The 27896-nt window shown below is 27.5% G+C and overlaps 4 protein-coding genes across 5 annotated transcripts in view; 3 read left to right on the top strand and 1 right to left on the bottom strand.

Annotated features, from left to right (window-relative positions):
* Positions 1 to 8787: 8787 nt before the first annotated feature.
* LOC101507055 (auxin-induced protein X10A-like) lies at positions 8788 to 9186 on the top strand. The gene has a single exon (XM_004493951.4). It carries the CDS (start codon positions 8788 to 8790, stop codon positions 9184 to 9186), a length of 399 nt encoding a protein of 132 aa, XP_004494008.1.
* A 7994-nt stretch (positions 9187 to 17180) lies between these two features.
* LOC101500725 (auxin-induced protein 10A5-like) lies at positions 17181 to 17763 on the top strand. Its single transcript, XM_004493935.4, has one exon. It carries the CDS (start codon positions 17265 to 17267, stop codon positions 17640 to 17642), a length of 378 nt encoding a protein of 125 aa, XP_004493992.1. The 5' UTR covers positions 17181 to 17264; the 3' UTR covers positions 17643 to 17763.
* A 1723-nt stretch (positions 17764 to 19486) lies between these two features.
* LOC101500416 (membrane magnesium transporter-like) lies at positions 19487 to 25186 on the bottom strand. The gene is made up of 4 exons (XM_004493934.3): positions 24999 to 25186; positions 24846 to 24898; positions 24669 to 24769; positions 19487 to 19812 (listed from the first exon to the last, which is right to left on the bottom strand). Exons 1-4 carry the CDS (start codon positions 25069 to 25071, stop codon positions 19719 to 19721), a joined length of 321 nt encoding a protein of 106 aa, XP_004493991.1. The 5' UTR covers positions 25072 to 25186; the 3' UTR covers positions 19487 to 19718.
* Positions 25187 to 27030: 1844 nt separating this feature from the next.
* LOC101499662 (cell division cycle protein 48 homolog) overlaps positions 27031 to 27896 on the top strand; it is a 4823-nt gene continuing 3957 nt past the window's right edge. Inside the window, exons 1-2 of one of the 2 annotated variants that reach the window (XM_073365860.1) lie at positions 27031 to 27189; positions 27345 to 27511. In XM_073365860.1, the coding sequence (XP_073221961.1) occupies positions 27161 to 27189; positions 27345 to 27511 (196 nt within the window). In that variant the 5' untranslated portion in view covers positions 27031 to 27160. Of the gene's footprint in view, positions 27190 to 27344; positions 27517 to 27896 lie in introns of both variants that reach the window. The other variant, XM_073365861.1, reaches the window with a different exon arrangement.

Here is a 27896-nt window from a genome sequence, read left to right as displayed (position 1 = left end):
CATTATTTATATATTTTGAAGTAGTACAATATTTCGATTCAAATAAATATTATATAAGATACAATTATGTAAAATGTGTTTTTGAATATTGAATTTATATCACATCAACATTAATTAACAGTGATACAAAAACCTAACACTTTCACATTAATAAAAGGAAACATAAATTGAATTAAGGGTATTTTTGAGATTTTAGGATATAGATTTTTTTTAGATGTATAGTATATAAATAGTTCTTTGAAGTAATTGTTAAAAAAAAAATTGTCTTTATTCCACCATATATGGATTTGAGGTATAAAATATCTTACATGAGAGTGAGTGATTTTTACCTATCAATGTGACATATATGAAAGTGAAAGTGACTTTACATTATCTTTGATATTCTCATATTCATAATTTTTAATTATTTTTATTTCCTTCTCTTTCTCAAAATGCTGCGTTCCATCTTTATCTTTGTTTATGAAAATTATATTACTATTACTATTACTATTATTATTATTATTATTATTATTATTATTATTATTATTATTATTATTATATATATATATAATTTTTTATTATTATTATAAATATTATTAATAGTGTGTAGATAGACATTGACATGTCCATTTGTATGTTTCTTTACTACTATTAATCATGCATCAATATTAATATATTTTATTTAATTGGACTTTTTAAACTCCTTTTTTATTATTAGTTATATTTTTACGAGTTTGGCATGTGCAAGAGATGCGGTGGCACCTTGGCCAAACCTTATGTTTTTTGAGGAACCTATGTTAAGAAAAAACAATAGTTGTTCTTTAGTTCCCTTAAATCTGTGCTTCCACTATTTTGTCCTACAAGTGTAAGTCTCGTTTTCCATTTTTAAACCCTGCCTAGTTTGTTGTGGATAAAAGATTGTAGTCTAATCCAATCCTACTTAAAATACAACATGTAAGTTGTGATTAACTTGGAAAAACATGGTTATACTTGGATCCCAATGTTTGCTTCTCAAATATATATACACGTCGATATCTTAGATTATAATTGGTCGCGTGGAACTGTCCCCACTGCTTGAGAGTCATATTTTAATTACCATGATTCTATACAATATTTTAGAATCGCTTCATGAGTAAATGTTTTTCTTTTTAATAGAAAAAATTTAAAGTGAGCTATTACTGCCTCAATTTAATTTACACTATAAAAATTTAATTTAAACCGAATAATTTAAATTAAATAAATTAGTTAAAAAGAAACAAAAATATTAAATTGATTTTGGTTTTTAGCTATGATGGAGGGAATATTTTAGGTGTCTCTATAAAATTATTGGTAATAAAAAAAATTCAAAAATGACTTTTATATTTATATATAAATAGTAAATTTTGAGTTTGAACACTAAAACATTTTTTTTATCCTAATTTTATTTAACTCTTATAGATTCTTAAGGCATGTTTTTATGAAAACATAGAGTTAAAGACAAAACAAATTATATTTATATTTTGTACATAGAAGTTTATATTATTTTATAAATGCATATCTTCTCAAAGTTTGACTCATGAATGTAAATTTGATTGTTGTGTATTCTCCTTTATATTTTATGTGATTGTCCTATAGTCACCATATACGGGTTTATCTTAACTTCACTCATCTTGTCAACTTTCTTTTGATCAAGTCATTATTAAAAACTTTTCCTTTCTATTAATTCTCTAATATCTTTTTGTTTAAGCATGATAGCTAGAGTAGGAACCATGTAAAATATAAGCTATAGCTTATATAATTAAAATGATGTTGATAATCATATTTTAATTGGTTCAATCAGTTTAAATTTTTAAGGGGATAACTAAAAAAAATGTACTAAATGTATTTTTCTATTTTAAAAAAACTAAAACATAAACAAATTGTTCAACCAATGATCGTATTTATCTGGTTTAATAGAGTTCTATAAGTATACAAATTGATCGTCATTAAACCAAGCATTAGGCCAATCAATCTCCAATTCAACTAGTTATTTTGGTTTGGTTCTTACAACTCGGGACAGACCTATGTTGTAGGTTGTGTATGCAATGATCTGCCTTTAGTGTTGAAAAATAAATATTTTTAATATTTAATACACTGAAAAAATAAGTTATATAATAAAGAAAAAGCCAATACTTTGTAGAATGCACTTTCACTATATTTTTTTTCTTCTTGTATGTGAGTGTTTTATAATAGTTTTTAAATGAATGAAAATTATAAAAATAAATTTAAATATATGTCTTTTATTAGTTATTATAATATTTAAATACATTTTTAGTTAATTAAATTAGTTTTTACTTTTTTACTAGTTACTTTGATCTATAAAATTATTAATAGAGACATTTGAAATTAGATTTATAATTTTAATAAATACAAAAACTATAATATTATATGGGACAACAATAAAAAGAGATATATGACATCTCAATGTTTAAAAGAGATATATTTTAATGCTGTTTAGAACACTGGAAAATTGGCATTACATCCTGTGATTGGGTTTTATTTCAAGTCTAGTTCCACTATTTTTAAGGCTAGCCTTCTCCTTTTGATTTTAACTTTAATTGCTAAACATTCCTTGAAAACAAAATGAGGTTTTTACTACAAGAAAATTTTAGAAAGTTGTTAAATTAAAAGGGTCTAAACTTTTGATCACTTTCTACATCACTTGTGTTTGTTTTAGAAAAAACAACTTGCTAACATGCACCACCACAAAAGCAGGGCCATGTAGTTTTAGAGGTGTCAATTTCACACCTTGCTAACTTGACCTTAATATGTTGGAAGAATCCAAAAATTATATAGCTAAACAAATCTCTAAAATACAAAAACCTCCCAAAATTATATAGATTAATTGGGCCTATAGACCCATTACTTTAAATAATATCTTTTTGAGAAATATTTTTTTTGGAAAAATGTATTTCAAATTTTTTTTCATTAAAAAGATTTCGATTTTTTTTCTGAAAAAAAAAAATTATATTTTTTTCCAAAAAATAATATTTAAAAAATAATATTTAAAAAATAATAATTTTTTTTAAGAAAAAGAAATTTCAAATAAAATTTAGGAAAAAATATTCTAGTACAAAACATTAGTTTTATGAGATCTCTCGTACAAAAAATAATAGATTACTATCTCAAAAATTATTTTAATAAAAATTTATTAAAGGGATTTTAGTAGTTTGGGACTTAATTTAGTGTTGTAATTAATCTTGCTACATTCGTAGAGACTATAATTATATAGTTAAGCCTAAAAAACTTAATTTTCACTTATAATTTAAATTTCCCATGCAGTTTGATACTTTCATCTAAAACGTATTGTTAGTACGTCCATATCATAATCATTATATACTATGTGCCGTGCTACATCCTAAATCCGTTATTGTCAAGGCCAATGAAATAAATAAATTTGAAAAGGTTATTTATAATTAATCTAGAATATTCTTGGCCAATGAAATAAATAAATAAATAAATAAATAAAGCACATGACTCCGCATAAGCTACCACATTTTTACTCTCATTCATTTTATTTTTATTTTTATTTTTTATTTTAGCAGTTGAAACAATAATTTGATCAATTCTGATAAATGAGTGTAATTTTTAAAATTTAATTTATCGGATTGACAATAATTACATTATTTAAGAATATTATCGATGTTTTAATAATTTTTAAATAAATGTTATGCATTTAGAATTTGCCCATGAACTAAAGATGACAACATATATTGTAAATGTTAAATATGGTGTCCTTCTCACTTTTTCTTAAAGTAAAAAAATTTAGATGGAGCGAATTGTAGTATTTTGGATTTGAATTATATTAGATGTCAAAGAAAATTCTAATCATTTGTGCTAATTATAATTGATTTTTTCTTTCTTATATGTATTTATCAGAAACTCTAATAGTTTGATTTAGTAGAAAAAAATATTTATTTTATATACGTCGGTCGATTGTGGGTTTGAATTTCATTAAGATAATTGAAGAAAGACAAATATACATGATTAACGAATTGTAATTAAAGTTTTACCTACATTAGATTGAGGTACATTTTTTTAAGTCATTCCGCCATCTTCTCATCCTAAATTTTTTCTACCAAAATAATTCATTTAGAGCAAAGAACTATTTTATTCCTTGAGAAAAATCGGGAAACCTAATTTAGCTTCGAAGAAAATAAAGGAAATTTTTAATTCATAAAAATATTAAACCAAGACAAATTAGTGTTATTTTATTTACACTTTGTTTGATTGATGAAAGAAATCTAGAAGAATAAATATAAAATAAGTTGATTATTTTGTAATTTGATCTAAGAGAAAATAAAGAGAAATTATTATAGAAGAAAATACGTGTATTTATAAAATGCCATAAATGGCCTTAATAAAAAATTAGATATGATAAAAAAAATAATTTTTTTATTACAATCAATAAAATTATTAATTATAAAAAAAATACAGTAAAAATATAAAATAAATTTTGTAATGATCAACGAAAATGTTTTAATTTCATAAACTACAAATTTACATTTTTATTCTCCTTTGAAGTTTAAAGATTTATTTGTTACCGATTATATAAAAATGATATTTCTGTTCAATAATTTAAAAATTAATTTTTAGAGATCTTAAAAAGCGCTCAAAGTCTATTTGTTACAATTTTTGTTGTTGTAAAATTATCACTTTTTTTAAGAAAAATATTCACTTTTTGAAGTTTGAGTCTGATTATTACAACTTTTGAAAATTAAGAATCTGAAAAATAATCTAAAAACTGTTTAAAATGAAAAGTTGTTTTGAATAATTCTAAAAAAAAAAAGTAGAAATGATTTCTTTATAAAAGAAAACATATTTTCATTGCGTTGGACAAAAGCAAAACAATTTTATTTTATTTTAAAAATAAATAACACATAATCTCTAAATAATTGAATGATATAATTATTTATTTTATAATTCATAATAATTTGGCTTTGAATCTATTTAGTTTTCGTTAATTATAATATTTTTTTTTAAATTAAGGCTAAATACCACTTGTTATCCCTTAACTTAATTTCAGTTAACGTTTTAGTCTTTTTTTTTTCTTTCCGATTTGGTCATTTATTTTAATTTTAAGTGACAATTTGATCTTTTATGTTTTAAAACGTCAACAATATTATCCTTTTTTTTTTTTACAAAAATTCATCAAAATTTTCAAACAAAATCTATAAAATTAATTATATTTTGTAATATAAAATAAATTTAATCAAATTTGTAACTCAAATCTTCAAATAAACTCATATTTGTCATTCTTTATTTGATGTTGTTGGAGATGAAAATATGAGTCTATTTAAAGATTTAAGTTATGAATTTGATGAAATTACATTATATTGAGGATGATAATTAGTTTTATGAGTTTTGGTTGAAATTTTTTATGAGTTTTTTGAATTTTTGTAAAAAATAAGGATAATATTGTTGATATTTTAAAACATAAAATATCAAATTGTCACTTAAAATTAAAATAAAGGACCAAATCGGAACAAAAAAAAGATAAATGACTAAAACGTTAACTAAAATTAAGTTAAGGGACCACATGTGATATTTAGCCTAAAATTAATTAAGAAAAATAATTTTTAAAAGAAGCTGCTTAAAATAATTTCTCATTTGAAGTAGTTAATTTATATATTTTTTCTTCATATTATCATTTTCTTTTATAAAAAATATATAATAAAAATGGATTAAAACTCTCAAAAGGGATTTTTCTTTAAGAAAATTGAACATTAAATGATTCTGATATGTTAAAAAGAAAAATGGATTAACATTTTTTGATATGTTGAAATTGACTATTTTTATTGGATGACAATTCAAAATGACTATACATTTGTTGGTACATATAAATTAAACTTTTTCTTTCACACTAAACTAATTAATAATCATATTTTTTATTCGCTTCTCTTTCTTTTCTATCCTTCAGCTTTCTTTATTCAATTAAATAAAATGTAAAAATATAGATATTATATATACACGAGTTAGGTTGGGTCGTTTTTTTACCAAATTCAATATCCAAACCGATCAATTTTATTTGAGTTGAGTTAAACTTTCAACCCATGATTTTGCATATCACCTAAATCAAACCAACTCGATTATGAACGAGTTGAGTTAGATTGGGTTAACGAGTAATAAAAAAAATTAAAAATATGTAATTTAATTTAAATACTTGAACATATAAAAATAATAAAATTATATGGCAACATATCATTTAATACTTAAAATACATACACAAACACAACAAAACACTTACATTAATTAAATTAGCAAAAATTTCTCAAACATAGTTCAACGACTAAATTTTAACTATACACCAATAGTAAAAATATAAATAAAATATATACGTTACGTCAATGGATCCGCTATCCGAATTGAACATAATTCTGTTTCAATAAATTGGTTTGAGTTAGACCCAAATTAAAATGGATTGAATCAAAATACATATTAGATTAGATTGAGCGACCGAATTTGCGAGTTTACCCGTATCCCTAAACACCCTTAAACATTAAGTTCTTCCGATTTAATTTTATTAAAGATTAAAAATATCAAAGACTCAATTATTTATTCAAAATTTATTTCTTTTTAGATGGTTAATGTTGCATTTAAAACAATTAAATATACATCCAACACAATTAATTTCAATAGTGGGAGATTTTTTTAACGTAATAGTCAGTCAAGAAACACTAAAGTCAAAACTCCAGAATAACTTAAGTAGTTGAGGCGAGACATATCGGAAATAATATCCAAAACATAATTAACTACTAATTTAGGTAACATAATTTAACCAGTATTACGCTTTGTTTAATAATTGCCTAAAAATATTTAATAAAAAAAATTGCTTTAAAAATGAAAATATTGCTTAATACACCCTATCTAATCAAATCAGTCCTATAACTTCCAAAATTCGTTGTGGCGATTAATTATTTCTCTAATTTGAACTGAACATTATTATATTTTTATATAAAAAATAAACAACTTTTTTTTGTTAAGAGTACATGATGTTATTAGAGCGAATGCGGACCAATCCATTTATATTTTAGTTCTTATAGGTTATTTAGACTCTTAATGGGTTTTAAATCTACAAATATGCATGTTTGCCCCTGAAATGTGTGAATATAAATTTATATATTTTTTTAAAATAACAAATATACTTTTATCTACTATAATTTGATTCAATGTTGCATTCAAATCACTATCACAAATTTTGATTTTGATTAGTTATTGATATTCGGATTAGTTAACGCTTTAATTTTTAGTTACAAAAATTATATTTTATCATATTTTTAGTTATACTTTTAATATTAGTTAAAATAATTGGAGTTTTTTTAAGTATCATTTGTGATTTTTGTTTTACTCAGTACTCCCAACATTAAATTATCAATAATAATAATAAAATAAAAAATCAATAATAATAATAATAATAATAATAATAATAATAATAATAATAATAATAATAATAATAATAATAATAATAATAATAATAATATATTTTTAGCCTTTTTAAATACGATATTTTTAAAATACTAGCATTTTGAGATTTTTTCCTCTATAAAAGTGGTTTATTACTGATCAATACAATTAACTATGGACCAATGTAGAACATATACGAAACAATATATTATAATTCGTTATCAATTTATAGATGGATCAATTCAATCTATTTTACATGCGGATTTATATGGAATATATTTAACGGAACTGACCAACTTGCATACCCATCTTTACATTAGAACAAACTTGTAACTTCTTTATCACTTGACTCTCTAACTTCTTTACACCCTAACCACTAAATCATCCTTATGTTCCCTTGTTTTATTATATATATTATTATGTGGAGAAAAAAGATTTACATTAATTATATACTTGTTATTTATCAATTAAAGACATTAGTTGGTTAATGTTCGAAATAAGTAAATAAACTATTTAGACTTTAAATTGATTAATTAATTATTTAATTAACATGACCTCAAATCTGAGTTAATGTCATTAATAATTCATTTATGAATAATGAGAACCCTAAATGATCACCGTCTTATATTTGGATCATGGTTCTCAATATTCTGAACATAATATATATTGGCTCTTTTCATTATTTGAATAGTGTTGAAACCATAAGAACTCCAATTGAGGAAACTACAAGTTAACGTGGTCTCATACCTAAATATTCTTGTTTGTATTAGGAATGTCGTTAAGAGATTATCAACCTATAAATATAAATACTCGTAATATATTTGATAAAACATCTTGTCATAGATTCTAAGATAATCAAAATTTGATATTTGTTATGTATAATATGATTATTTGACTATTAATTTTTTTTAATATATTATATAGAAGAGGATGTCTTATATGTAATTATTAAATTAATTCCAATAGTGTAGTGGAGTCGAGGACAAAACAATAAGCATTAATATTACAAGGTCCCTATTGAAAACAAAAAAAGAAAAAAATGAAATGACAATAGTAGTAAGTAGTTTGTGTGAATTTATTCATGTATATATATATTTTCCCTCTTGCATGTAGTGAGTACGAAAGATGATGCATCAAGGACATTGCTAACTTCGTCCCCAAAATGGGAGAAACAGTGACATTTACCTTTAATGAAAGGTCACATGCAATTGTCTCCATGTTTTATGCTTATCCACCGTATCTAATTTTAATCATATATAATATGGTCACAACATATACAAGCCACTACTATATATATTCTAGTTTTGCATGAGAGATTTTTTTAAAGAATTAAACTTTTTGGAAGTGAATTAAATTAGTATTATTTGTTCTTTTATTCATCTTAACATGGGAAAATCAAATAGTTCTAATTCTAAGGGATTTTGGAAGGGAGGGTTTGGAATAGTTTTGCCAATGATGAGAAAATTACTAAACAAAACAATATTGTCATCACCATCATCATCATCATTATCAGCATCATCATCACATTATTCTAGTAGAAAAGGGGTGAAGCGAGGTCATTTTGTTGTGATTGCAACTCAAGGGTGGAAACCAGAGAGATTTTATATTGAATTAGGATATTTAGATGACCCTGAATTTGTGAAATTGTTGAAGCAAGCTGAAGAAGAGTTTGGTTTCTCTCAAGTTGGAGCACTTGCAATTCCTTGTGAACCAGATGAGTTGAAGAGAATCATTGGAAGGAAAAAGCACATCAACAACAACAAGGGTATTAATATTACTTGTTAGGTAAAATTGAGATAAATAAATTTATGTCACATACATATATTGTTGTATCTTTCAATTTGTTGTAACATTCCCTTAAGAGTTGTCTCTATCTAATCGTTGGATTCTCTACAATATTGTACTTTTTTTATTGTTTTAGGTTGTTATACATGCACATTTTTTATTTTTATTGATTAGTGAACTAGATGATGGACTTACATGCAATAAGATAAGATAGTGGTTTTATTGATGTATTTGTGCCCCTGTAATGTAAGTATAATATAATTAACATGCAAGTGCAAGAGGGCTAAATATAATATAATTAACTTGATGTATTTGGTTACTTTTAAAAATGGTTATTATTGTCAAGACCATTAATGCTAATAGTATATATAATAATATACAATATTTTTTCATGCTACACACTAATTTGTATTATATTTGTCTCTTATGAAGATGAAAGTAATTGCTTATGGTTAATGATCGACTTAAACCAATGCTATGCTTTTATTTGTACAAAAAATAGTGTTTTTTTTTTAAATATCCAACCATATGTTTTCAACTAATTAATCCGACTATAATAGTTATTTTTTGGTACAGCTAAACCTATGTTATGAATCAACTATAAAATTGCGGTGATTGATTAGTTTGTATATAAGCCATAACAATAGTGTCGATTTTCATGAAAACCATTTCACAATTGTAAAAACACATTCCCCGAAAAAAGTTTCAAATTATCTTAGAAAATTGTGGGTAAGATAACACGGACAATCAATACCATCATTTCAAAGTTTAGATTTAAATATATTTGAATTTAATTGTTATGTACTTTTAATAAAAATATTTATAGTGTCATTACATCACAATTATTTATAAAGATAATTTTAAAAATAGTTTTGATAAAAATTAAATAAATCTAATGATTTAATTGTTATAATTGATTAATGATATAAAAATTATTTATATGTATTATAAATTAATCATGATATTTTTCAGAAAAAAAAATGCAAAATATCCCCATATCGAGCAATATATGTTTCCAAATATAGGTTTTACCATTTTTTAGGGAATTTTTCTTCTTCTATCGAGATAGAAAGAAATATAGAGAAAAAAAGAAGAGAATAATTTCTATATAATAAAAGTGTAAAACTTTTACCGAATGTATTTTTAAAAATATTTTATATTATCGATATATATACATATACAAATTAAATCCAAGAAATATAATGAAAAACCATTGTAGAGAAAGATGTAATATGAATGTAAAATTAGAGTTTAAAATATGATCATGAATCTTCTATAATTGATTTATGGTGCAATAACTATGAGTTTATCTCTTTAGATTTAATTATCTTTACAATTGTTATAATTGTTATACAATACAACTAAAACAGTTAGAGATATTCTTCAAGAAACAAAAAGTGACCATTTTTTTTTGCCAAGAACTATAAATTAGTTCATACAAAAGTAATTTTAAAGAAAAATATATCTTAATTTAAAGTAATGTTTTATATACATTTAATTTAATGTATATTTTTATATAAAGATAATGATTTAAATTAAATTTTAATATTTTTTTCCTAATATTTATTTATAATAGGGACAAAAATCAAGCGAATGGGCATGGTTATGATGAAAATTCGAGTCTTCAGTTTTTTGCACCAGCAACACTGATAAAACATGGTGCAATGCAAACCAACTGCAATCATTTACAAATTCCATAAATTGAACTTCATTCATTCCACTTGGTTTCCAAAAAAAAATGTGAAAACTAATGTAAAACAATTTTGAAAGGATAGTTATTTAATTAAGTTGACAAAGTTTTTGTTGGATTTTTTTTGCGTACGGTAAGTAAATTTCAAAGATAAACTAAAAAATTGAAACATCTTAATCTAATAACGACTTTGTATTAAATTTGTGAAGTGTAAATAGTACATATTAGACCTACAAATTAAAGGATTCTCTCTTGTAAGAAATGAGTCACATCACAATTCACATGCATTGCATATATCCAATCTAAGGTGACCAGCTTGCTAAACATGTTTTATAATTGGTCTAAAGATGATGAAACTAGACAAAAATGAATCGTTTCATGTATATATTTTTTGTTTTATTTATTTACATACAAATCTAAAAGTTGACACAGTCAAAATGATACCATTTAAATTGAATAATTGAAATAGTTAGATATTCTAATACAAAATCATCCACAGCAGAAAGACAATTAAAGTGAATATATAGGAAGAGTTGATGAAATAATAGGTAGGTAGTATGCATGAATATTGAATGGTATGAATTGTGAAGTAGAGGCAAGTCCCAATCCCCCAGGGCAGAGTAATAGCAGGGGAATGCATGAGAGCAGTTAGAGGTGATTTAGACATAAAGTGGTGATTCCAATTGAAGTAAGGGGTATCCCACATCCTATTTTGCTATTAGTTAAGTACCCTATGCAAGGGGAGACATATGGGAAGGTAAGGGACACTAGTTTGTTCCATGTCATGACTTTGCTTTTTTCTTTTTTATTTTTTTTTTTTTATTTTACATGTATGTACATTCTACAAAATCATTTTTCACTTTTTATGTCATTATGAAAAATAGTTCTTAGACATCATTTTTTACATCAACATCCTATTACTATATATATTTTTACAGTTTTTTTTTTTTTTTTTTTTAATTCTCTTCTGGAGACTAGTTCTATATCTATCAAGATTTACAGTTTTAATATAAAGAAGAGTAGATTCAAATATTTTGGAACCGACATAAAACATAAAATCGTGATGTCCTTGTTAATGAATGAGCAATTTGATTAACATGTCTATGAATAAAACTTATCTTAAAGTTGTTTAAATTTGACGGCTTGCAATTAAATAAAATGGTTCCTAATTCATGTGCTATGACTCTATGACCATTCATGGCATCTACTATGCTTTTGCAATAATAATTTTGATCCAGTAAATATTCTAATTTTTTTTAACCCTTCTCAATCTTGAGGAATGAAACCTAGTGATTTGGACATCGATTTGAAGTTAAATAAAATCTAATTTTAGTTGTAACTCGAATTGGACATGATAACACAACTTTCACCCGTGGGTATATCCATTCTAATCCACTTCGATTTTAATGGAAAAAATGCGCTTTGATTGGATGTGGGTACAGATTTTCCCTATAATCAAAAATTAAGGGTAACGACGGATTTGACGATATTGATATCCGTCTCGTACCCACTCTTAAACCCGCCTCACTAAGAAAATTTTAACTATTTTTTTATATACATATATTTATTCATTTTATTATTTATTATTTTATATATTGTAAATTTTAATCTTTTTAAAGAAAATATAATTTTAATATTTTATTTTTATCCAATAATTATTATCCTATTATATATATATATATATATATGAACGAATGTGAGGATGGAGCGGGAATGAGGCATTATATTTTAATCTTGACAAAAAACTGCGGATTTTTTGGATTAGTTGGGGGTGAAGTGAGGAAGGCAAAATCCTCGCTCAATTCGTTTATAGTCATACCTAATTTGAACTCAAATTCTCTTAAATAATCTATCTTTAACTTAAATTTATTAGCTACTTAAATTCAATCACTAAGTTTAGCTGGTTCAAATTTATGCAATTGAGTTTTCATTCTCTATTGAAAATTTAAAATAATTTTTGCCGACATTACAAATATCATAATGAAATATTGAGTTATGATAAGAAGATAAATGAAATCTTGTAAAAGATTATAGAGATGTTTATTTTGTGAAATTATTTTTGTTTTTATTTTTTAAAATATTTTTATTTTATATTGATGAGAGACTATTGAAATAAAACATTGTCATCGAGATAAAATAAAATGTCAGTTAATGAAGATACATTTCTAGAAATAATGAGCATAATCTTTTGATATTTACATTGTTTTTAAAAATATAGACAACTTATTACTTCTAAAATTTCTTACTTCATTTTAACAAGTAAAATTAATATAGATTTTAAAAATAAAAATAAAATTTATTTTTACAATGTTAACAACCCCTAATTTTCTTGTTAAATTTGAAATCTTAAAATTTGACATTGTAAAAGAGGTAAGCGAAAAGAGAAAATCACATAACAAGAATTATGCTTGTTTGATCACTGGCCGTCTGATTCCACAAGGAATCTTAAATTCACACATTCAGAAAAGTTTGAGAAAGAAAAAAAAAAAACTTAATGGTTGATAGTTAAAATAAATTTCGAGATTTAAACCATTTATTTTTTTTTAAATTGAGATAATTTATGCATTCAGTGAAGTAACTCCAAGAAATCCATTTCCCCCGTGATCTACACATTGATCCGGTCGAGCCACCATTTGATATTTTTCAATAATGAAACTTGTGTTGCAAATATTTTTATTTTTATCAATTACAATAAAAACAAAAGATTTAATTTATATATATTGTAAGTGTAAAACTTTTGTATACATATATCTGATTGCATTTCATCAAATAGATATTTATAAAAATATTTTAAGAATTAACATGAAAGGCGATATTAATGTGACGGAATGCATATAAAAAATGTTTGCATTTAAAATTATAATCTATTAAAGAAAAAAAAAGTAAAGTCCAACTTATTTTACTATTTTTAGGATATTCAATGTGCGCTACTTTTATCAAGATTCGGGATAGGATTGAGGCTCTAAATCCTTTCGTATATTGAAGTGTCGCGCGAATTATGGAGATTATCGTGATTTTGTCAAATAAATTTAGAGTTCGATGTCCTTTGATGGTTGGGGTGGTTTTGTGCCGAAAGAAAAAATAAAGGGAATTAAGATGTCTTTGAGGGGTTGACATAAGATTCACAGTTCTAATGTTATTGAAAAATTTAAGACTTCCAAAGATGGTCTAAATGCAATTGATTTGAAAAGAGAGATGAATATGTTGATTGACTCTGATATTGAGGAGATGAGGTTCTTAACGACCATTGAGTTAGTCATCTAAATTGAATTGTAGCATTATGTGGCAAAAGTCTAGAGTTCGGTGGTTGAACGAAGAGAATGGTAATATTAGATACTTTCATGGGGTGGTATCTAGTAAGCATCGTCATAATTCTATAAGGAGTCTAGAAGTTGAGGGAGGCACAATGGAGGGGTGAAACATATTCAAGAGGTGATATTTCCTCACTTTGAGAATCATTTTTAAATGCAGAGGTTTGTTTCAGTTGATGTTTGTTTGTAGTTTTCTATGTTAAGCGAAGATGAGTCTTTGTTGCTTGTAAGACTTTTTTTTAGGATGAAATTAGGGAGATAGTTTGAGATTGTGGTGGTTGTAAAAGTTTTAGGCTAAATGAGGTGAATTTTGCTTTTTTGAAAGAATTCTAGGGAGATATTAAACTTGATTTTGTGAGATTTATGTAGGAACTTCACGTGAATGGCAAATTGGTGAGAGATTTTAATATCACGTTCATTGTGCTTATTCTAAAAAAAGAAGAAGAAAATATTCAATGAATGAATGAACGAACTTTGACCTACCTGGTTGGTTGGTTGATTGAGACATATTTGGCAAAAAGAAAGAGCTGAAAAGAGCAACCTCATTATATATAGCTTAGCTGGAAAACATTATGTCTGAGTACTTGTTGTAGGGTCCAATCCCCTCCCAATAAACTTTCTTTTATCTCTTTTTTGAATTTTCTCCACCTCTCATTCTCCCTCTAAATGAGGCAAACTTATGCCCTACACATGTAGTGACTAGTGGAATCTTTTTAGGCTTATCCGTCCTTTGTGATTTTTGGTAATGCTTAGAAGCTTTTTCCTGATCTTTTTCTAATGAAATTAACTAACGAGTCAAAACTTATAACTAACCACCCTAAATATTAGGATTAAGTTTATTTTTAAATTTTAATTTTAGTCTTTATAAAAAAATATTCTTTTAATTTTTAGTTTATACAAAATTGTCATTTATAAAATTGTCATTTATATTAACGATCGTTAAGTTAATATATATATTTTAAAATAATTTTTTTAATATATTCACTGTATCTTAAAGAGATCATCTATATAAAATTATTTTAAAATTTATATTTTTATTATTGTAATCTTGAATTTTTAATATTTAAAATATTTATATTTAAATCATCTTTAAGTTCAAAATTATAAATTTATCCATGATTTAATTCTTACTTTGTGTGTTTTGTGTCCAAAGACCAAACTCCTCGATAGAGTTTTCTAAGAGACAAAGTTAATATAGTAGCCGGTTAATTAGTTCTCATATTTTTATATTCATTTTAATAGAGTTTGGGTTCCCCGGGAATTAAACATTCACTATATTAACTACATACTACTATTTGCCTAATATATATAATGCATTAATCATTAGGCTTCCTATCCCAATAGTTTAAAAAAACATTGATCCAATTTGGTCCTAATTAATGATAACCGCATATATCCAATTATGTTGACACTGTTTAGTTAATATAATGGGAAAAGAGAGAAGAATAGATTTTTGTTGAAATATCTTGGCGACCGACCTATACATACAATACAATTACAGGGTGTACGAACACCGTCAACAAAACTTTTATTTCTTCTATCAACTATGACAAACCACGTACGGATGTTCCCCTATAGTATCAAATCACTTTTGCATATTTCACATTACTACTTTTACTTTCATTAATTTTGACCAAACAAGGAACAAATTTGGATTTTCGTGCATGTTTCTTATTCATACTATACCACTAATTCAGAACTGTGTGTGTACACGTATAAAATATACGATAATTCATATAGACATCAAATTTGGCTTAAAAGAATCGATAGACTTTTCTTCCATCAAAAAAATTAGGTAAATTACTAAACTGTACAACCACATGTATACATAAAGATCGGGACCAATTTCATATTATTTTAAAATCTTCTAAAGATATAGTTCTTCACAATTAAGTAAATATATAACTTGGTTTAGCGGTTGTGTAGTTTTGACATTAATGTTTGGTTGATGGGTTGGAACTTGTGTTATCTTAAACTAATGTTTTACAAATTTTTATATGTAAAACGAAAATAAAATTTTAAGTGAAAAAATTACATAATTAGTAGGTGCAAGCACTAATTAACCATCGGGGAAAACAATTACCTACGTTGTTATATAATATATAAATTAACAAATTTCCTTACCGTATTTGTTAAGAATATAAAAAAAGAGAAATTGAATATTTTTTTTTTATAGTTTCAAAAAAATTTAAATTATACAACTTTTAAGATTTTATTTTTACATTTGAATTTTTTATCAAGTATCATTGAAATATTTGTTAGTATTTTTTAATATATAATAAATAAAAATGACTACTATTATAAACTCTTCTTCATCGAACCATATAATTTTCTCTTTAAATAGAAATAATATGAAATTCGGAAAAAGAGATAAATTTAATTTCACCATAATTTTAAATTGTGCCAAAATTACTTTCAAATTATGTCTTCTCATAAATTTATTCCACAAATAATCGTGAATATTACTACAATTAATTAAAATAGGTTTGTTGGTCTTTTCATTTATATCCAATTTACATAAATTTGTGAGGACAAATCAAACTAACAACTTAGTGTGCTCAAACACAGTTTAGAATTATTTATGTAAGCATCGTGGTCTTCATCATAATTTTTTTATTGAAATTTGGATTTAATATTTCCTTAACTGTAAGTCAAATATAAATAATTGAAAAGAATGTAAGGTCAGAAGTCCAATATATAACATATATAATATGTGACAGTTATGCATACAGCAAATTAGGCCTAAAATAATATCGTACTATATAGTTATACGAACATAGTCCCGCGTATAAAGATTATATAAGGAAGTAACCGACGCGTCAAAATTGCAATAAATGATTTGTCTTAGCAACAACAAGGAATATTCAATTTAATAATCTAATACTATTAAAGAAACTTCGTCTGTTTTTCTCTTAGCCAATAATATTATCCTATTCGAGTAATTATATTTATTTACAGAAGCTGCTTTATAAAATCCATTGCTCACTCTACAATCAACACTTGTAATCAAATTGTTGTAACTTAAAGTTCCAAATCACACTACACTATTGTCATTGTCTTAAAATTGTTAATTAGTGATGGAGGTTACAAAAAAGTTGCAACTAAAGCATTTGATATCAAAGGTGTTAAAGGGTCTTCAATTCTTGGCAATTAGTAAATCATCATATACAAGGAGAGTTAATTATATAAGTGACATTGATGATGATGATGATGATGAAGAGAGTGAAGCATCAACAAGAGTGCAACAAGGGTATTTCGCGGTTATAGCAATGCAAGGTGAAGAAACAAAGAAATTCATTGTTGAGTTGGATTATTTGAAGGATCCCGATTTCATGAGACTATTGGAGAAAGCTAAGGAAGAGTATGGATATGAACAAAAGGGTGCAATTACTGTTCCTTGTAGACCTCAAGAACTTCAAAAGATTATAGAGAATCGACACAATGCCGCTATGTAACACTTCTTGATTGAACAATCTATATTCTAGGAAAAGTATTTCGCTAATGATACGATACAGAATTTCACACATTTATTTTATGTATACGATAGTGCAATTAAACTATCGTTTTGATTTTTTGCATAGATAGAACATCTGAAATTGGATCGTTCTGTATCTATTGCCGATTTGTATATTTTACGTTTGAACATGTATACTAATGTATTGTCAGTGACTACTGTGACAATTTAATTTCTTCCACAAATTAAGACATTTGATTTGTTTTACGAGCTTGGGCATTAGACCTACCTTGGTGCCATGTAGTTGAGTTATAGTACAATATGATAACATTTACTCAGTTATATTACGCCAATGTTAACATATTGTACTATAACAAATATGATTTTTAACCACCGCCCAAACAAACATATGTGTAGCTACCGTTCATCCACAAACCAAGTTTGAAGGTCATAAAGAACCGATTTCAAATCTCACTCTTTACTACTATAGTATAGGAGATTTTATGAGTGTACCTAGACAAATTCTGATAGAGAGACTTAATAGGCTTTCCAGCTCACTGAAGTTCACTGTATATCTTTTTCAAAGGATTAGAATATAGACTTTCAAGATGCAAGTCTTTTATTGGGAAGATACCCAGAAGGGCCTGCATTAAGACACAATTAACTAACAAGTGTGAAGAAATCAAAAGGTTTATTTTTACGTTAGAGTATTTGAATTATCTTATATAGTCTTTTTATTTAGACATTTACAATTAACTAACAAATGTTGAAGTGTTCATATTCATAACATAAAGTTCTTCAGTCCACGTCTCACATTGAACTTATACACTGAGATCAAGTATAATTGACATACTGAATTTTCTGCTTCTATGCCATGATCTTCATTTTATCAAGTAGGAGTCATAAAAAAATTTATACGTCACCCCACATATGCCAGCTGATTGTTTCGAATGGGTAAAAGGAGAGGTAATAATTCACTAGTGGGGAAAGGTTGACCTGTCACACATTCTGCAGTTTATTTGACATCACAAACATTTTTTTTTGTTGTATTAAAAGCAGATATAATTATTAACAAAAAGGCCATTCATTTCCATTCCTTGGCTTCCAATCATTCATTAATATATAATTCATCGATTATCCAACAGCAAGAGTATGGTTGGTTTGTGTCATGGTGTTTCAAAACCCACTCGCAACGAACATTTATCCTACTCCTGACCAAGCGAAACTTTAGTGTTGTGGGCAATGACAGATAAACATTAGTAATGTGATGTAGGTAGGAAGGATGATCAATCCTCAAATTGCTGAAAATTTAGGCTGTTCAGTGAAAATGGGAAACTTGTTTTTGGGAACTTTGTGCAGCCTTAGTGTTGAGTTCCAAAACATGATAGTATACACAAGGGTTGGGAATTGGGATCCTCTATACACAATGCCAACAATCTTAAATGCACCTCATCCTGTAATTCATTTGAATCTGCAACTGTCAGGATCTATGATTTTTACTAGTTGCTCCTCCTTATTTTTTGTTTCCTACTCGTATGCCGGAGACAATTAATATATTATTACAGTATAATAATTCAACCACACTGGCGTCATGGAGTTTTCTACCTCTCCATAAATCATAAATGACACATGCTCAATGATAATACTTGTTTGCCTTCATTCTGGACAGTCCATATACTCATGTTAAAATGAATTCAATGATTTTGTAACTCACTTATCTAAGCGCTTGTTTGGTAACGCGGTGAGAAGGGCTAAACGCACGGTGAAAAGGAAGCCACTAGTAATAGCTTTAGAGTGGATGTGGATTTTGACCGTGGAAACCCAAGTTTCCAAACACAATATAAGTATGGTCAATGTCAAAGCTACCTCTCTTCATAAATGCCATAAGTAATAACATCCTGTCAAAATTACTAGGGCAAGTGGCCAGTACTTACTACTGATAAGCATAAGTTACAACAGGATTTCGTACATCAATCAACAGTTATATCAAATACAGTCAAGTTCTTTAATATCAAGAGACAATATTTTCCTTACACACATGACATATAAAGGGACTTGGTAGTTGATACAAGAGTCCTCAGTGTTTCAGCTTCAAATCCATTTCCAGGGGAAAAACTTTGCCTCGGTGGTTGAATATCATGAAGTCTAGGTTGGCAGGTAAAGAAACAATCCTGTATTGCATTGGAGACAATTCTGGTGTGAGGATCCAAATAATTGCATGACAAGTGGTATTCCCACAAGAATGAACACAAAAAGAAACTACAGAGTTTTGCAAACAGAAAATTTTAGTTAAATCAGTTTCTATTAACGTGAAAAAGGTCCCTATATGTTTTAGAAATTTTCAAATAAATTCAAGTTAAAATTATAAATGAAACTTGTTGGTTGTATTCAGGGACTCCATTCCAAGAAGTTTAACTGGGGACCTATGATATGAACTGGTATTTTATTAGATGATTTATGGAAGAATTCCTTAGATTACAATACAGATTGTAGGAATGTGAAGGTTTGCACCTTCCTATGCCTAAAGCCAAACTCTTCCTCAAATGACTACATACCACGCCCCACCACCCACCCTCATGCCCTCTCTTCTTATTTGGAAGCAACATGCCATATTTCTCTAATTATCCCAACCCCTACTAAGTAACGGACGGGGAATCTAGTTAACTAACCAATGGGGTTGCCTATAAAAGCCTCTGAATATTCTTAAAAAGTATATGGACTATATATTATATAATATATATTAATGATACATGGCCAACAAATTTTACTCATTTATCGATGGTGGTCATCTTATTCTTCACAAAGCTGCCTTGTTTGCTTTACCAGTCTATTTCCTTTCCTTGTTCAAAGCTCTAACAGATATTATTTCTCATCTTGAATCCCTTTTTAAATCTTTTTTGTGGGATAAGGTGTGTCCTGCCCAGGAGAAAGAGGGTTGGGTGTTAGGAGGTTGCGTGAGTTAAATTGTACGTTATTAGGAAAATGGTGTCGGAGGTTGAAGATAGATCGAAGTGGTTTGTGGTTTAAAGTTTTACAATCAAAATATAGTGTGGATTGGGATGTCGTGAGGGGTCGGAGTAGTGGGAAGTCTCTTTGGTGGAAGGATATTAAATTAATTGGCGAAGGTTTGAGTTTAGGTAATGGGGAATGGTTCGAAGGTTTGAGTTTAGGTAATGGGGAATGGTTCAAAAATAATTTGTTTAGAGGGCAGAGTGCTTTGCGAGAGATTTAGTAGATCGTTTGGGATAGCTAACAACAAAAATGTGTCGGTAGCGGATATTTATCGAGAGAGATGTGGGAAGATGGAGTTAGAGGAGAAGTTTGTTTGCACGAGAAGAGGATTTGGTGCACGACTGTTGTGTTTTGTTGTCTAATGTTTTCAGGTAGTAATTCGTTCCGAATAGGTGGTCTTGGAAACTAGAACATAGTGGTGTTTACTCAGTTAAAATTGCATACTTAGCTTTGATTCTGGCAGAAGAGGTTGGAAACTAGAACATAGTGGTGTTTACTCAGTTAAAATTGCATACTTAGCTTTGATTCTGGCAGAAGAGGATGACGGATACTTCATTTGGAACAAGCCGTCGCCTTTGAAAGTTGATTTGTTCGCTTGGAGGTTTTTAAACAATCATTCCTACAAAGGACAACTTGCCAAAGCGCATAATAGTGAATTAAGACAATTTATTAAGTATCTCTGGGTGTGGCTGTGAAGAAACTTTCCAACACCTTTTCTTTGATTGTCTATTTTTTGGTATGATGTGGGGGTGCAACCAAGGTTGTCAAACTCTAGATCCTACCTAAGATTTTGGGATATAGAAAAAGCGTAGATCGTAGGATCGTAACACGGATCTTAAGATCTCACAAAATAGACAAAATTAAGAAAAATAACCTTAACATAAAAATTAGAGATGAGAATAGTTGTAGATATGAGAAGAATTTATAGAAGAAACAGAAGGAGGAAATCTGAAATTGAATCATTTAATGTAAGTATTAGAAATTAAAACAGAGGTTTAAAAACCAAGACTTGGAAAACGAGTTGAGCAGAATACAAAAGTGCCTTTGAGGAATACGAAAGAGCAGAATACGAGTAGAGCATAATACGACCAGAGCAGAATACGAAGGAGCAAAATACGAGCAGAGAAGAGCACTGCCTCATGCGCATGTTGCTGGCTGCTGCTGCCTTCAAAACCTCATGTGCGTGCCTTTTCTCTATGGGAAACAAGCTGAATACGAAGGCGAAGAGGTGCAAAACCGGGCCAGAGCATGGGTTTTACAACCGGGTCGAAACAACGTAAACGGGTCAGAGCTTCGCGAAACGACGCTTCTTATGCGCGCCGCTGCCACGCACTTGCTCTGTGCACTCACAGATTTGGGTCATACAACACTTTTTCCTTCGCTCTAACACTATTCACGCTCAAAAACGCGTAAGATCTTAGGATGTTATGCTTTAGAGCTTGCTCCTAACATCCTTGGGTGCAGCATTGAAGTGGTTGGAGGTGGTTAGTGCTCTTCAACATGACGCCTTTAAGCATGCTCAACAATTTCGCAATTTATATTTGTTTAACAAAGCTTCCCTTGAATGTCTTCATATTATTTGGCTACCTTGCATTTGGGCCATTTGGAAATATCATAATAATTGGACCTCTAATCAAAAGATCAATTCTTTTCCTATGTCTTGTTGATAGAATCAAATTACAAGCTTGGTGGTGGCTTAAAACTCATCACAAAGGATTTGCTTTTGGGTTTAAACAACAGTGGACAAATCCCATTGAGAGTTTGGGCATTCGCAACGCTCTTTGATTGTAAGGAGTTTTTTTCTTTTCGAGTTACTAGGTTGGGAGATTCTTTTATCATTGGATTTTTATGGTATTTTGTAGGAGCTTGTTCTCCACTATCATGTGATTTTGTTGTATTCTTGTTATCTTTTGACCCTATTTTGGCACGTCTTGTGCTTGAATAGGTGGCATTTTAATGAATTTTAGCTTTTTAAAAAAAACTAATTTTACTCATTCTTATACATGAAATCATCAATAGACAATAATAGCAAGGTAGGTGTAAAAATGGTGTCCAAAAAGTGGGAGGTAAAAATAAGTTTAAGAATGCTATCTCACATTGATAACATAAACCAAATTAGAAAGCTAAAAATGAGGTTCTCAATGATTAATCGGCTTAAGCATAAGTCTTGCTATCGAACAGTATGCAATTTCCTTTTTCCCTTTACTTAAAGATCAATTATGTCAATGCTGAAAATATTAGTCAAATCAAACCCAACTGCCAATGATCTACCAACAGGTTATGACTTATTGTTGAAAAATCTGACAGATACAAACTTATGTGTCCCATTGAAAAGTAATTGACCTTGCCAATACAATGAATAGCATCAATGATCATTTAGTGATGTTCATATATCAAAACAGAAACACAGATTAAGGGATGATCAATGCTTTATCTGCTGAAGCATATTTTGTCCCTTTTCTTTTTGACAAATGATGTCAATACTGAGCATATTAGTCAGACAAACCCAGCGGCTGATTATCTAAAAACAGGCTACGATTTATGAGTGAAAAACTTGACAGAAAATATTTAAGTGTGTGTTTGGATTTCAAACAATAGACTATGATGTATGAATGAAAGGAACTTTGTAGTTCTTTCAGGGACGATGCAAATCCGCACCAACTGAACGTAAACCAAACACACTGCTTAAATGGCGTGGCCCATAGAAAACTAATGGACCTTGCCAATACAATGAAAACATATCAATGATCATTTAGTAATGTTCATTATAAACCATTAAACTAGAATCCCCATTATAAACCATCAAGGAGACATATCAACTTCATAAATAGCATGATAGGAAACCAAGTATTTGCTTGGTATAGATTGAAGACCAAAAAATTACCAGGGAATAACTGACTTAGTCAATCATAATGTTAAAAAAAATATGCCTCCAGTTGAGATAAAGAGAGAAAAAAAATCAAGCATAAATAAAAACATAGACACCCAAATTACTCGATATTGTAATCTTATTTATTGAAAACAAAATCTGTGTGTGTTCATTTATCCCAAACTAAATGCATATTTGCTAGTTCATTCAAATTTCTTTCCTACAAATATTATGTCCATCTGTTTTCAAAGTTCAAACTCCTAACAAGCATGCTCCGTTAAAGTAGACTCGAATTATTCTTGCTTTGAACTTGTCACTATTATTGCATAGAGTGAAACTTTTCCATTCCCTCATAAGTCAAAACTTAATCATTATCATAAATGCATGCCGTAGTTTAATGAGTTGGGAGTAGTGTACACAACTAATTTACAGGTAAAATGTAAAAAAATAGATTAGTTGAATTTCTTACAAACAAAAAATGACAATCAACTTGATTTTCCCCCTTAAAGATAGCCATTTTGAATCTAAGGGAGTACTAATCTACTACTGTATAGCTCTAGTACTCTCTATTGAGTATTCTCCAAGGACAAAACTATCTTCAAATAAAACATCAGAAGCATATCAAGGTAGACCAAGCTAAAATGGACAATTCTTCAATACCTAACATGAGTAACTCAAGTTGGGTCTATTTCTAAAATAAAACCATGCTACAGTTTATTTTTTGAAAACATTTTCTATTTTCTATTTTTGTAAAATCTGTGTCAGTTTTACTTATTAACAAGGAGGTAAAGACTCTCTGGAAGTGAACAGTTGTGATGGAGATAAGATTAAATGCTATCTAAGAATGATGTATTTCTAGAAAAATTGAAAACAATCGTTTGGTATTTTCATTGTTTAAAAAAATGTAAACAATTGTATATATACTTCAAGAGAGTCCAGAATCTACTTGTTATCAAATAAAACTAACACAATAAAAAAAATGTTTTCAGGAAGTAAACAAGGCCAGATCTTTCAAACCTAATAATTCTAAAATGAATCCCCTCGAACTCACCGCCATTTATCCAAACAAAGACACAACAAAAATAACCCAAATAGCAAACAGTTATATCAAAAACCCTAATTGGAAAGGGATAAAGAAGAAGAAACCTGTTCTCTTCAGAGTGTGGATGTATGGACAAAAACTTCCCCGGCACAGTAAGTGCAGCCCAAAAACAAAGCAAAAATCCAATAACCAGCTCAATCACAACCTGCACAACCTTAGACTCAAAAACACGAAACACAAAAATCAATAAATAAAATAGCGAAATTAATGAATTAGGTTACATTTAAAGGAGGTCCTAAAAACTCTTCTTCCGTAATCTTCAACAAGCCCTTATCTACAACCAAATAATAAGATAAAAAACAAATTAAGAAATATATATGATAGTTGAATCGCATTATTAGCATAATAAAGCAAAATAAGAAAGATGTAAATACATTGGATAGTTGAATAAGCGGCGTGGAAAAGAATGAGAGCACCAAAAACACCAATGGTTAAAGCTACAGCCATTATTGGTACAGAGTTTGAAGATGGTGAGTGAAGTGAGTAGATTACTTGAAACTTGCAAGTCAATTTGTGTTTGTTCCCACACACCAACACCAATTTCCAATTTTGTCCACAGAAGGAGCGTAGTTAAAGTCAAAACATCTACTCCTCGGTAACATGACAGTAATTAACATTTCTAAAAGATATTTGTCCTAAAACTTGTTTAAGTTTTTTTATAATTGTATTTTTTTAATTAAAATACGTGCATTACTTCAAATTTTTTATTTTTTATTTTGTGTTCATGTTAGAAAATATATGAGCGTGTTTGGATTTTCGCTAAGGTGTTATCCATCGGTTTGAAATTCAAAATTAGTTTGACTTTTATGTTTGGTTGTTTATTAAATTACGTTGGTTGAAAGTAATTGTATCTCAAATTCACGTTTAGTTTCTTTATTAAAAAAAAGTTTAGTTACAGGTAAGTTAGTTGATATTTTTCATTTAAGATTTAGAAATATCAAAATACATTTCATTTATTTTGTGGTTTATAATATTTCCTACGACAGTTATGCTTTGCTTCACATATGAGATGAGTTTTGCATTTGTTTAAAATATGGAAATATCAAATGTGACGTTTTATTTTAAGGAAATTTTTGGAGGAAAGATATGGAGATATTATTTCTTCTAATATTAAACAAATTATAAAATATTTCTAAAAATAAAATAAATGTTATTAAAATATTATATGATGTTGTTCTTTTATTTTTATTTTTAAATCTCAAATATATATTTAAATCTCAAATATATATTTAAATCTAAATTTAGACTTAGCCTTTCAAATCACTGATTAAAAAATTATCCTCCCAGACAACTTTTGAAATTTCTTAAATTATAAAGTATTTATCTTTGTTCTTTTACACTGTATTTTAGAAAATTTTAGAAAATAAGCGCACATATTAAAAACTGTACACATTATTTTTATAAAATAAACATGACATTATTTATTCATTAAAAAAATAATAAGTTTTTATCAGTTTTAATTAAATTATTTATTTTTTATAATATTTTCTAATTGTGTTTGAATATTTTAAAATAAATAGTGTATAGTAAAATATACAGACTATAATGGAATTTTATGACTTAATAAAATAAATTTATCATTCATTATTTTAAAAGTTGATGATATAGAATAAATTAAAACTTTTTTACATTATTTTTATGCTTATAAAAAAAACACAATTTTGCTGAAAAAAAAACACAATTGTGTAAAATTAAATTAAACTATATGTACTACATCTTGTATATTTTTATGTTCATTTATGTAAAATACTAAGTCTAGGACGATATTAATATATTTTAGACAATTATACAACTCAAAAAAGATGACAATTATTCATATTAAATTAAATAAAATATTCACGTGAACAATTAATATAAAAGATATTGTAAAAAATATTAAAATTCAAAAAAATTAAGATTAAATCAATAATTATAATATATCTATTAAAAAATCACAATATATCTTTAATAAAAAAAATATCACGAAGGATCCGACAAAATAACAATGAATTAAAAAAATTAAATAATAATTCTTCTAACTCATGTAATTTAATCATAATAATCTATAAAAAAAATTAATTCATGTAATTTAATCTTAATAACCTAAAAAAATTAGATTTGTATATTTTTCGGTTAAATATAAAAGGATATAAAATTTTTTACTCATAAAAAGATATAGATCAACCTTATCAATATTTCAAATATTTATCGGAGGAATTTAAATAGAGAATCTTAGAAAAGATCCACAAATCCAAATTTTTTACTATAATATATAAGCCATGCCTATAACAATTTGATATTTTATTGCGACTAAAATAACAAATTTGATTGGTAAGTAAACAAATCTTTCAACAAAAAATAAAAAGATAAGTAACGAAAAAAACAAAAAAGGCATTTATTTCTTCGGTAACAAGAAACGAAGCAAACCCACCTATAAATACCTCCACAAACACCAACCCAAACCCCACATAGTCTCTCAGATCTATAAACTTCTTTCCTCTTTTTCTTAACATTCACAAACCCAAATTCTTAACAAACTACACTTTCTTCTTTTGCTATGGCTAATCAACCTGAATCTTCCGATGCGTAAGTCTCCTCTTAATTCCTTACACCTTCCTATTTCCCTCGATCGTTTTCATCCTTCTCTTTTTTTTTTTTTTGCTTTTGATTAATCTGATTGTTTTTTTTTTTTTTGTTTGAATTGAATTTTTTTTTTTTTTGCTTTTGGTTTTGTTTTTCAGTAAGGGAACGAAGAGAGACTTTAGCACTGCGATTCTGGAGCGCAAGAAAGCGCCGAATCGTTTGGTTGTTGACGAAGCCGTCAACGATGATAACTCCGTTGTTGCTCTTCATCCAGATACCATGGAAAAGCTTCAGCTATTCCGCGGTGACACTATCTTGATCAAGGTAACGGTTATTTTTTTCGTAACTTCGATTTTTACGGTTGCAAGTGGATTAGGTTTTTGCGCTGTGATTTTAGAGTATTTGCACTTAGGGTTAAAACTTTTAATAAGTAAATTCGTTTATCTTGTTAGTAACATGGAACTTTTATTTACTTTCTATAATGTTATTATAGTTAGGGTTTAAGAGTGAGAGAATAGAGCCTTCATGTTATAGTTTTGTTATCTTGGAAGATTGTAACTTGTTGTAACTCAAACATTATGTGTTGAAATTTTACTGTGTTGCTGTTAATTAATTTGCAAGTTGATATGAATTTCCTTATTTTGCTATTATTATGTTTGAGATGGGGTTATTTGGTCCTTATGTTTTCTTTACTGCATTTGGTTTTTTAG

The sequence above is a fragment of the Cicer arietinum genome, chromosome 3 (genome assembly GCF_000331145.2).
Source record: "Cicer arietinum cultivar CDC Frontier isolate Library 1 chromosome 3, Cicar.CDCFrontier_v2.0, whole genome shotgun sequence".
NCBI classification, from domain to species: Eukaryota; Viridiplantae; Streptophyta; class Magnoliopsida; order Fabales; family Fabaceae; genus Cicer; species Cicer arietinum.
Note: the sequence above shows the minus strand (reverse complement) of the source record. Positions and strands in the feature narration are given on the sequence as shown.

What these genes read in the sequence shown, in the direction of transcription:
- LOC101500725 (XM_004493935.4), top strand. Translation starts at nt 17,265, where the DNA reads ATGGAGGTTACAAAAAAGTTGCAACTAAAGCATTTGATATCAAAGGTG.
- LOC101500416 (XM_004493934.3), bottom strand. Translation starts at nt 25,071, where the DNA reads ATGGCTGTAGCTTTAACCATTGGTGTTTTTGGTGCTCTCATTCTTTTC. An exon ending in CGCTTATTCAACTATCCAAT is followed by an intron (nt 24,899 to 24,998) that starts GTATTTACATCT and finishes ATTTGGTTGTAG; the next exon opens with ATAAGGGCTTGTTGAAGATT. An exon ending in CCACACTCTGAAGAGAACAG is followed by an intron (nt 19,813 to 24,668) that starts GTTTCTTCTTCT and finishes AATGCAATACAG; the next exon opens with GATTGTTTCTTTACCTGCCA.
- LOC101507055 (XM_004493951.4), top strand. Translation starts at nt 8,788, where the DNA reads ATGGGAAAATCAAATAGTTCTAATTCTAAGGGATTTTGGAAGGGAGGG.